The sequence below is a fragment of the Octopus sinensis genome, linkage group LG10, assembly GCF_006345805.1.
Source record: "Octopus sinensis linkage group LG10, ASM634580v1, whole genome shotgun sequence".
Taxonomy (NCBI): Eukaryota; Metazoa; Mollusca; class Cephalopoda; order Octopoda; family Octopodidae; genus Octopus; species Octopus sinensis.
This window is the reverse complement of record NC_043006.1, coordinates 54,771,180-54,783,523: the sequence shown is the minus strand read 5'-3', so window position 1 is coordinate 54,783,523 and position 12,344 is coordinate 54,771,180. Positions and strand designations below refer to the sequence as shown.

The 12,344-nt window shown below is 36.2% G+C and overlaps 1 protein-coding gene across 3 annotated transcripts in view; it reads right to left on the bottom strand.

Annotated features, from left to right (window-relative positions):
* Positions 1–12,344, bottom strand: part of LOC115216466 (ankyrin repeat domain-containing protein 29-like) — a 145,179-nt gene that overhangs the window by 61,889 nt on the left and 70,946 nt on the right. For all 3 annotated transcript variants that reach the window (XM_029785828.2, XM_029785829.2, XM_029785827.2), the window contains exon 2: positions 5,775–5,885. In XM_029785828.2, coding sequence (XP_029641688.1) covers positions 5,775–5,885 — 111 coding nt within the window. The remainder of the gene's footprint in view (positions 1–5,774; positions 5,886–12,344) is intronic.

Here is a 12,344-nt window from a genome sequence, read left to right as displayed (position 1 = left end):
TGATGTCACAACTCATTTCTACAGTTGAGTGAACTGCAGCAATGAGAAATAAAGTGTCTTACTCAAGAACACAACAGACAGTCGAGTCCAGGAATCAAACTCACAACCTCATGATTGTAAACTTGATGCTCTAACTACTGAGCCACCTTCACAGCCATCATATTAGTAGTCACTATATTTGTACTGTACTCATAGTTAACATAATGCTCACTAGTATAGTTACAACATCAATTTTCCAGAACAAGTATCAAATTTACTTAAACAAAACACAGCTACCTGTACAGTAGTATAAATGATACAAGTTTATTCTTTTCTCCTCTAGGTACAAGGCCTGAAATTTTGGGGGAGGGGACTAGTCGATTAGATCAACTCCAATATGTAACTGGTACTTAATTTATTGACCCCAAAAGGATGAAAGGCAAAGTCGACCTTGGCAGAATTTGAACTCAGAACATAATGGCAGACAAAATACCACTAAGCATTTCGCCCGGTGTGCTAACATTTCTGCCAGCTTGCCGCCTTTTGATACAAGTTTATTAATACTGTACTGTGCAAGTTACTAGTCTGAGTAAAGTATCAGTAAACTAGTTTGGCAGCTGTGAGAATTTGAAATTCCTGCTCATAAATTAGTGCAGATTACGAAAGGTTCCAGAAAGTCAGTATTGTACTTGTATAGTGGTAACTATACAAATGACCACTCTTCTTGCAATTATTGATATAGTGACCACTCAATTAGTGGTCACTATATTAATGACCACAAGAATGATGACTACAAGAATAATGGTCACTGTACTTATATGATACATATATGTACTATACTTGAAGTTATTAACATAGTGACCATCACTGTTGACCACCATACTAGTGTCACTATACTTGAATACTATTCTTGTAGTTATTAACACAGTGACCACTATATTGTGTCCATTAAAAGAGAGATCACTGGTCTAGTGGTCATTATATTAATGATTACTAGCATAGTGGTCACTGTAAGAATAACTACAAATATAGTATTCACTAATATAATAGTCACTTGTCTAGTGACTTTACTAGTAGTGGTCTGGATATTGAATTTAATCACACCTTGCTGAATCCATTGTGGTCTATCTCTTACAACATCGTTATATTTTTCTCCGTCAGCATAGAGATTGAGGTAGAAGAGATGATGATCATACTAATGGTGATAATAGTAGAAATGGTGATTTATGTATGTACTTATTTTACACCACAACTGGTGACTAATAATAACATTGTTGGATATAGGTTTCCAATGGGCTAATCATTAAACCGATCGCTGAATCTCTGCTAACATAAGTGATAAGGGATTGTCCATACAGTTTCCATCTACTGTCAATTTGGAGTTATAGTAGAAGACAGGTGTAACCTCATATTTGTACCGAGGCAGAGGGTTTTAGCAGTTTATCATTTGTGTGTTGTAGGGGGTGATGTACAAATCTGTTCCCTTGGCAAGTGTTGTGATTGTGTCTTTATGCTGTTGAAAGATAATGGGCATTCATGTCCCCATTGAAATACTCTAGGACAATGGTTCTCAACCAGAATCCATATGGTCCCTGGGAGTCCATATAAGATTTTGTTGAAATTCATCTACAATATATTGGTTATACTTCTATAATATACAAAATATCTTAATAATTTTTTTACACAATTCCTAATAATATTTAATTCTAAAAATATGATTTTTTAAACATTAAATGGCTAGGAGGATACATCTGAACAAAATAGGAATCAATGGGGTCTATGGGTAAAAAATGGTTGAGAAACACTGCTCTAGGTGATAATGTAAGGAGTATTCAGGTTGCATGTAGACAATTCCAAAGGAAAAAATTGAGGGACAGTGAAGGGTGTTGCTGTCTACATTATAAGGCATTTGGTCTGGCAATCTACTGATTTCTTACATAACCATCAGACCATAGATATAAGGAAGAGGAAATTGGAAATGTTGACAAGTGTGCTTTTTCTCGCCAGTTTAATAACATGTATCAATGTACACATGTAATAAATGATACGGTATTTTGGCAGTGTAACAAAATGAAAAATGTAAAAATGAACTTAATAGTCAGATCAATATTTACTACTCTAATATTAACGTCTCAAAAATATAGAAATGTAATTAGGAAATTACAGTTTCAGATCAGACAATACTGGCAATCGATAAATATGGAACTAGCCTCTGGGTTACAATAACTGATATTTATACTGAATTGTTTATAGAACATTCTTTTTGTTGGCATTGTTGGTGGTGGCTTTGTCAGCATCATCGTCACCACTGCCATCACCATCATTTTTATATCCACTTTCTAGAGTGGATATGAGTTAGACAGGTTTCCACAGTCCCACGTCGGTTGTTATTTAGAAGCTACTGTCTTCATAGTCAAGTAGGGCAACCACATATTAGGGTAATGAATCAGCAGGGTAATGGACAGAAATCATTATCATCATTATTATTTAATACATTATTTACATTCAACAGATATTTGTCCTCATCTTGTTTGTTGTTAACACAATGTTTCGGTTGATATACCCTCCAGCCTTCTTCAGGTGTCTTTGGGAAATTACAAACCTGGGTTCTCATTCCTAAGGTATTTTTCGATGTTATTATTATTATTATTAATACCTTAGAAAAATACCTTAGGAATAAGAACCCAGGTTCGAAATTTCCCCAAGACACCTGAAAAAGAAAGCTGGAGGGTATATCAGTCAAAATGTTGTGTTAACAACAAACAAGATGAGGACAAATATCTGTCGAATGTAAATAATGTACGTAATTCCTCATCTCTTATATATAGAACTGTGTTATTATTTAATGTTCACTTTTCCATGCTTTCATGGGTTAAATAGAATTTGTTGAGGCAGATTTTCTATGGCCAGATGCCTTTTCTGTTGCCAAAATGGCTTGCAGCATTTAGTCATGGTCCTTTACCCTTTATATTCTAAGTTCAAATCTTGTCAAGGTCTACTTCACCTTTCAAGTCAATGAAATAGAAACTAGTCAAAGACCAAGGTCAGTTTAATCAACTATGTTCCAACCAGTACCTACATGAAAAGCATATATCTTTAGAGCATCAGGAAAATGCTTTGCAGTATTTGTTCTAACACTTTACATTCTGAGTTCAAATCCTGCCAAAGTCTACTTTGACTTTCATCCTTCAAGGGTCAATAAAATAATGTACCAGTGAAGTATGGGGTTGATCACATTGTTTAACCCCTACATTTCAGAATTACTAGCCTTTGTATCTAAATTAGAAATGTCTATTATTATTCAGTCAAATGGCCTGGGTATGCTGATATTTTGAAAATACCTTATGGAGTGATGACCTTGCTCTGCATAGTTATGGGTTACCCTTTGGCAAAGTAAAGCACCATTCAGCCACCCTGCCACAGATACAGCAAAGTCATGGGACTGCAGCATGGCAGATTGTGAAGAGGTAGTGAAAGAACTCAACTGAGCCAATGGTGCTTCTTACATTGATGCTGAATGGAGGAATCCTAAAAGATCAATGGTCACGATCACCAAGCTCTATCATGAGAGTAACTGCAATACATCCATAGGGGTGGCACCCACGGTTGTATAATCAGTTAATGAAAGAGTCACTATAACTCAAGCTCCCAATTCAAATTCATAATAATAGAACTGGATAGCAACAGAGAGTCACGGGAATCTGCAAAAGCAGTACAACTGAAGAGTCTAATAGCAGTCAGTTAGATACCAGAATCAGTAGGGTAGTGGACAAATACCCTGTGGTATTTAATTAGATTTCTTTACATTCAGTGTTGAAAATTCACTGAGACCAACTCTGCCTTTCATCTTTCCAAGGTCCCTAAAATAAGCACTGTGAAGTGGATTACATCAACTATATCTCCCTTTACTTGATCGCACTCCCCCAAAAATGTGTGGCTTTGTGCTTATGTCAAAAATCGTTACTGAAGTTTGAGGGATAATGGTGAGATAATAGATTTGGGAAAGGGTACATTACATGCCTTGCTTAGTGTATCACTTAATAACAGCCTTTTACTTCCTGGGATCAACTGGGATTTAGCATGTCACCAAAATAATAGGCTTTTATATTCCAGGAATAACTATCCTTTTCGTTTTTTCATTTCTTTTTTTTTATTTTTCAGGATTCATAAAATAAGTCCTAGACATGTATTGAGGTCAATTTACCATGTTTAATCATGCATGAAGTCACACAATTTTATAGTTGGTTTTAATTGCAAAAACTGGCTTGCGACTTCTACAGGGATCAAAGCTAAAACTAGGAAGAAAAAGAAATTTTGTACCAAGATTTAATACTAAATTAGTGATGTGACTTATACATGAATAAATACAGTAATTGATTGTGTCCTCACCTCCATAATTTCTGTGAGCTTACACTTTGAAAAAGTGTAATTAGGAGGAGGAGGAGCCTCTCAAGTATCCTCTATGCTAGGGAAACGATATAGTTGATGAACAGCTTAAAACTCATGCAAGTCGATCGCTCTCATAAGTAACACATGAGTAGTGATTACCTTCAGAAGATTGAGATCTGATGAGTCAGGATTGAGGGATATATGTTTAGCATAAGGTTTAAAAAGGTGATGAAGGAGAAAAGCAAGAGAAGCAGGTGAATCAAGAGGGCTTAGTTGATGCAGCTTGGAAATTCAGAGTAGGAGACATAGTAAAAATAGAGAAACACAGAGAGAGAGAGAAAAAGAGAGAGGAAAGAAGAAAGCAGGAAGACAGTAAATCAGTGAGCATGTGGTGGCAATGTGTTGGTGAATGAAGGTTTACAGGTCAATCCTCAGATGGCCTTATTTTAGAAGTAGTCTACAATGTGTAAGTATATGTATGAGAGAGAGAGAGAGAGTGTGTGTGTGTGTTGAAGCAACAGTTGCACCACTACAATAGCATTTAAGGATTGTATAAGAAATAAGATATTTTCTGCTTGATGAAGAAAATCTTTAATACAGCAGTATTAAATATTTAACCCTGTCATGAAAGTTTATATGTTTGGTAACCAAGGGTAATGGGAACTGACCAAGCTATATATCAATTTCCACTTATCAGGGCCATAGCTAAGCCCCTGCAACCTCTGTAGATGCAGAAGGCCTCCACAGTTGAGGCGCCCCATGTTAAGATCAAAGTTCATAAATGAGTCATCTATTTACTTTGGTTAAGATGTTGAACATGAATTAAACTATCTATGTCAACTGAAAATTTCAAGAAATAAAATGGTAATACATTGTGCCTGCAAAAGTTGAGTCTGAGGCTGTGTGGGAAGATGAATGGAGGCATAACTTCGTCATCCCTAGTGATCACTCTAAACACCATGATGTTGACTGGATGTTTGATTTTTATCACTCTCAGTACATGTCCTCAGATTGCACTGTCTTCAGATTGACACCCAAAGACTCTGAAATGTTTGTATTGGAGCTCCTGGCACAAATGCCAAGCAGTACAGCATGTCGTTTCCAAATTTCTGGCAGAGTGCTGTTTTTGTCACAGAAAGTGCCCAACTAACACTACTATATTGTGTAATTAACAAAATCAAAAACAAAATGTGCATGCATGAAATTAAAAATACAAAATGGCAATGATTTATCCATTGCACCCTGTATTTATAAGAAATCATAAAATATGAAATAGAAGATTTTCAGCAATAAAATCACAAAAGTTTAGAATTTCTAAGTAAAAAAAAATATCTATTCAAAATGAAATATTTTTTGGGAAATAATTCGTCTGGATAGAAGTTAAAGAAAAACTTGATGTCAGTTACCTTGTCTTTACAGTCCACATGGACTTTGCCACTGTCCAGAACTTTACATAACTGGTCCAGATTACCTTGCAATGCTGCCAGGTGGAGTTGTTGATCAGATGGGGTTTCTTTCTGTAAGAAGAAGAATAAATAAATAAAATTATAAATAAATTTTTTTTTAATATTATGTTTTATATTATTCAATTAATTTATTTGGCACATCTTGGATCATACATACTAAAACATTTGAATAAGTTAGTACATTGCTAGGGAGATGTGAACTATTCACATTTTGAACAAAGCCCTTTTTCAAAGAGAGATAGAGAAACAGACAGACAGATAGACAGAGAGAGTGAGAGAAAGATAAGAGAGAGTGGGTCAGGCAGACAGAGACAAAGAGAGAGAGAGATGAAAGACAGTCAGAGACAGACAAACAGACAGGCAGAGATGGGAGATGCGAAAGAAACTTAAAATATTTGTAGAGGAACTAAGCAAATACTAAAACTGGCTATGTGTATATTTCCTTGTTTCAACAGTGCATAATGCCCTGTGAATGTGTCCACTGTTGGAACAGTGATGGAAAAAGCTTTTTAGCCCAATATGTTAACATTCTAATTTCTTTAATAATCCCATCACTGGAGTATCACTGAAATGCATATGTATGTATTTTACTTTTTGATAAATACTTGTAGATAAGCTTTTTAGAAAATGATATTGCAGGAAGATTTTTTTTTTTCCAAAACTCATCATCTGTTACCTAAAAATCCACAACATCACATTGCTGATACATTTGCCATAGGCTCGTCATCCCTACATATAGAAAAAGAAATACAGATAGATATAGAAAATAAAGACAGGTGGATGAACAGATGGATGGACAAACAGACAGACAGACCGATATTTATGATTACCATAGATAATGCTACGAAAGAGTTTCCATAAGGAGAATTAATAGGGCCCCAAAACACTCAAGATATTGTCATATTTACCACTTAATGTTATCAACTGGTCAGATGAAATGACATTAAGCATTCTATCCAATGTACTAACAATTCTGCCAGCTTGCTGATCTATTACTCTTTTACTCTCTCTCTCTTTACTTGTTTCAGTCATTTGACTGTGGCCATGCTGGAGCACCGCCTTTAGTCAAGCAAATCGACCCCAGGACTTATTCTTTGCAAGCCTAGTACTTATTCTATTGGTCTCTTTTGTCGAACCGCTAAGCTACGGGTACGTAAACACACCAGCTTCAGTTGCCAAGTGATGTTGGGTAGACAAACACAGACACACAAACATATATACACACACATACACACATATATATATATATACATATATACGATGGGCTGCTTTCAGTTTCCGCCTACCAAATCCACTCACAAGGCTTTGGTCGGCCCGAGACTATAGTAGAAGACACTTACCCAAGGTGCCACGCAGTGGAACTGAACCCGGAATCATGTGGTTCGTAAGCAAGCTACTTACCACACAGCCACTCCTACACCTATAACATACATATATATTACAAGACGCCTATTTCTGCCCTCCTACTCATACTCTAACCTCTCAACTGGCACAAAGCCACCCTCCTTAACACTACTCCTCAACATCAGCTGAGGAGTCTTGTCTTGTAAATTATTTGGTGACTGCACTGCTACTGGTTCCATGTACAAAGCACCCAATACACTGTCCTCAGTGCTGGCACTAGGAAGGGCATCCAGCCATAGAAACCATGCCAATGCAGGCAGTGGAGCATGGCAAAGTTTTCTGACTTGCCAGCTTCTATGAAGCAATGCAACCCATGCCAACATGGAAAATGGTAAATAATGGTGATGATGATGATGATGATGATGGTAATGATATATGCATACATATATCTACATACACACACACACACATACACATATGTATTATATATTTATATGTTGCAGAGGTGGGTACTACTTAACAAAAGAGACATAAAGATATGCACTGACTGACTTCTGACTAGTTTCAATATAGTATTTCAGGAATTAGATGGATGCAACAAAATAATAAATAAAACAAAACAATTTGCTCACAGACAAACTGGAAATTTACCTGAAATATAACCTTAACAACACGACCCAGTGACAGGTCCTCTACCTGGTCACTCGACCTGCTAGAAATAGTAGCTAAATTTCTCTCAAAACACTCTGATACAATACCATTTTTTTTTAAATAAGTTTTTTGGATAGTGTATTCTATGATAAACAAGGGCTTGAACAGATGGTATGGTCAGGGCTAGAATGACTTTTGATGATGGATGGGCTTAATCATAACCTAGGAATACTTGCCATTCCAGTAAATGGAGCGGAATGCTAAAGCGCATGTTGAAGGGAGATAATTCTTTCATCAGTATTTGAACAACAAATTTTTAAAATTTTTTCTTTAATGAATTTAAACTAAATATAATTCTTAAAATAAAATTAAAACCTTATGCAATTTGATCTTTTCTTTATAACTCAAACATTTAATTTACACTGATGAACAGAGTGTGCAGATTAAGTAACACAAAACCAGAGAAAAGTGAAGAAAAAATATTGTATCTATAAATAAAATTAATCTAAATGAAACGAATGAAAAAGTTGTCATTTTGCCAGCAATAAAAATGCTGTTTAATACTATCATCAAAATTGTTAGAAATATTGTTGAAAGAGTGAAAAAGTGGACTGAAATTGTATAGCTCCATTATTTTTACCTTCATGAAACCATATTGCCACACTAATATTTCAAAAGTTCTTCAAAAAACATGAACTCTATAACGCCTTATTCTCCTTCTTTCTATGAAATCTATGCCTTGTGTTAAAAACAAAATTGATATTATAATCATCAAAGAAGCCAGTGTTGGACAGAACTGGCCGAGCAGCAGAGACAATGTTCTATAGTGTCTGTTATATCTCACTGGCAACAAATTTGTCTTTTACCATTCAGAAGTTGATAAAATAAGTTCACTAAAATCATTTAATCATCTATTGCCTGGCCCAATACTTGTGTACTTGCACCAATAGAACCACCACCATCATCATCATTATTAAGGTAGCAAAAGATGGTAAGCTGGCAGAGTCGTTATGATGTCAGACAAAATGCTTGGGGGTATTTCTTTTGGCTTTATATTCTGAGTTCAAATGTCCCAAGGTGGACTTTGCCTTTCATTCTTTTGGTGTTCGATAAAATAAGCACCAGTTGAGTACTGAGATTGATGTAATCAACTAACACCCTCCTCCAAAATTTTAGGCCTTGTACCTATAGTAGAAAGGTTTATTAAAGCATCAGGCTACAAACATTTTAGCAGTGGAATAAATGCCTTGCAATATTTGTTTTTCATGTGCTAAGTTCAAAATTCCACTGAGTCAACTTTACTTTTCATACTTCTGAGGTCAATAAAATAAAGTACCAGTGAAGCACTGGAGTTGGTTTAATTGACAAAACCCACTCCCTCAAATCTCAGGCCTTGTGCCTATATAGAAACAACTATTAAGGGAGGTGGATAAATAAGATTTTTAGAGTTTCAGTAATGTTTTGTAGTATCTGTTCCAGTTCCTTACACTCTGAGTTATTAATATTATTAAGGGGGTGAACTGGCAGAATCGTTAGCATACCAGACAAAATGTTTGGTGCTATTTCATTTGTCTTTCTGTTTTGAGTACAAATTCCACTGGGATCAATTTTGTCTTTCATCTTTTTAGTGTTGATAAAATAAGTGCCAGTTGAGCACTGAAGCCAATGTGATCAACTAGCTCCCTCCCGCAAAATTTCAAGCCTTGTACCTATATACAGTAATCCCTCGCCACACTGTGGTTCACTTATCATAGTTTATTATTTAAGCTTACGTTGATTCCTCCGTGGTGTTCTTTTGCATTTATAATAAAATAAATATATACAAATTATAAAAATAATTTTTAAAATATACAGTATAGTACTGTTTCTACTTCGCAGATTTTCACACATCATGGGGTGGCTTTGGAACGTAACACCCGCGATAGTCGAGGGATTACTGAAATAGAGAGAATTTATTATTATCATTTGTATTATCTTCTCAGCAACAAGTTGGCAGAATTGATAATGTGCCAGGAAAAAAATGCTTAGTGGCATTTTTTCTGGCTATTTACATCCTAAGTTCAAATCTCAATAAGGTTGACTTTGCCTTCGATCTTTTCAGGGTCAATAGAATAAAATAGCAGTTAAGTGCTTGAGTCAATGAATTCAACTTGCCTACTTCCCTCAATATTTCTGACTTTGTACCAAAAGTAACAAAAGAATATTATCTTCTTTATATTATTAATTATTATTGATATTTTAATTTTTATAAATCTCAAATCTGGCAGTAATTTCTCATTAAACTGAATCTATGACCCAGATTTGAAGCCTAGTTAAGACATGCCTTCTCTAAGATTTCTGGTACTCTTGAGAAAAACAGAATGTCACCTAGACACCCTCTACCAACAAAAAAATAACTCTAATCTGCCATGAGTTTGCTGTAAAATAAAAATATATTACATTATCTGTTTCGACAGTGAAAAAAAGAAAAAGAATTTTCTTTTAAATTTTTTCTGTGTCCAATTGTTATATGACAGGAAGGGCAGAATTATATGACAGAAGGGCAGATTTTAACACTATTGATATTATATTTTACTCTGTGTGTGTGTGTGTGTGTGTGTGTATCTATGTATACCTCTTCTCTCTATACACACACACACATTTTTGTACACACAAATACACTCTAAGGAAAGAGGCAGGGATGTAGGTAACTCGATTTTACAAGAAAAAAACACATTGAATTGGAGACTTTTTTTATGTGTTTGCATGCATGCGTTATATGTGTTACACAATTCACCAATCTATTTTGGTAAGATAAACACACAGAAATATGAAGCAGTCTTTATATTTTTTGGCTGCTTTTTCTTTTTAACACCCTTCTTTTCATAGCTTCTTTATTTTTTTATTTTTGTTTAGTTGCTGGCTTTGTATAAATTTATCGTGGGAAAACCTAAGCTTATGTAGTCATATTTAACAAAAGATATACATACATATACATACACACACATACATACATACACACATTCATACATATATACATACATACACACCTTCATACATACATATATTATTATACATTTACATATATACATACACACACACATACATACATACATACATATATATATATATATATATATATATATATATATATATATATATACATATATATACTACAGATACATACATACATATATAAATATATTATATATATAATTTAATACATAATATACATACACACATACATAGATACATACATACATACATACACACATTCATACATATATACATACATACACACCTTCATACATACAAATATATTTATACATTTACATATATAAATACACACATACATACATACATATATATATAAATTAATATTATAATATATATATATATATATATAATTATATATATACATATACATATCATCATCATCATCATCATTTAAACGTCCGCTTCCATGCTAGCATGGGTTGGACGTTTCAACTGGGGTAGGGGAGCCCGAAAGCTGCACCACATCCAGTCAGATCTGGCAGTGTTTCTACAGCTGGATGCCCTTCCTATATATAACCAATCCGAGAGTGTATGGGTGATTTTATGTGCCACCGACACAGGTGCCATCGATCAGCTGAAAACGGCCACGCTCGGATGGTGGTTTTTATGTGCCACCGACACAGGTGCCAGACGAGGCTGGCAGACGGCCACGCTCGGATGGTGTTTTTATGTGCCACGACACAGGTGCCAGACGAGGCTGACAAACGCCAGAGTGGATGGTGTTTTTATGTGCCACCGACACAGGTGCCAGACGAGGCTGGCAACGGCCACGCTCGGATGTGTTTTTTATGTGCCACCGACACAGGTGCCAGACGAGGCTGGCAGACGGCCACGCTCGGATGGTGTTTTTATGTGCCACCGACACAGGTGCCAGACGAGGCTGGCAAACGGCCACGCTCGGATGGTGTTTTTTATGTGCCACCGACACAGGTGCCAGACGAGGCTGGCAGACGGCCACGCTCGGATGGTGTTTTTTATGTGCCACCGACACAGGTGCCAGACGAGGCTGGCAGACGGCCACGCTCGGATGGTGTTTTTATGTGCCACCGACACAGGTGCCAGACGAGGCTGGCAGACGGCCACGCTCGGATGGTGTTTTTATGTGCCACCGACACAGGTGCCAGATGAGGCTGGCAAACGGCCACGATCGGATGGTGCTTGTTACGTGCCCACAGCACGGAGGCCAGTCGATGCGGTACTGGCTACGGCCACGTTCGGATGGTTTTCTTATGTGCCACGTGCCACCGGCACTGGTACCACAAAGATACAAATTCCATTGATGTTCATCTATTTTGATTTGTTTGATTTGATTTGATTTTCACTTGCCTCAACAGGTCTTCACAAGTGTCACAAGAAGGAAGGTATGCACAGGTGGACTGACTACGTCCCAGGTAGGGGCCATGGGTTATGGCCTGACTAGTCTTGCCGGGTCTTCGGATGGTGTTTTTATGTGCCACCGACACAGGTGCTAGATGAGGC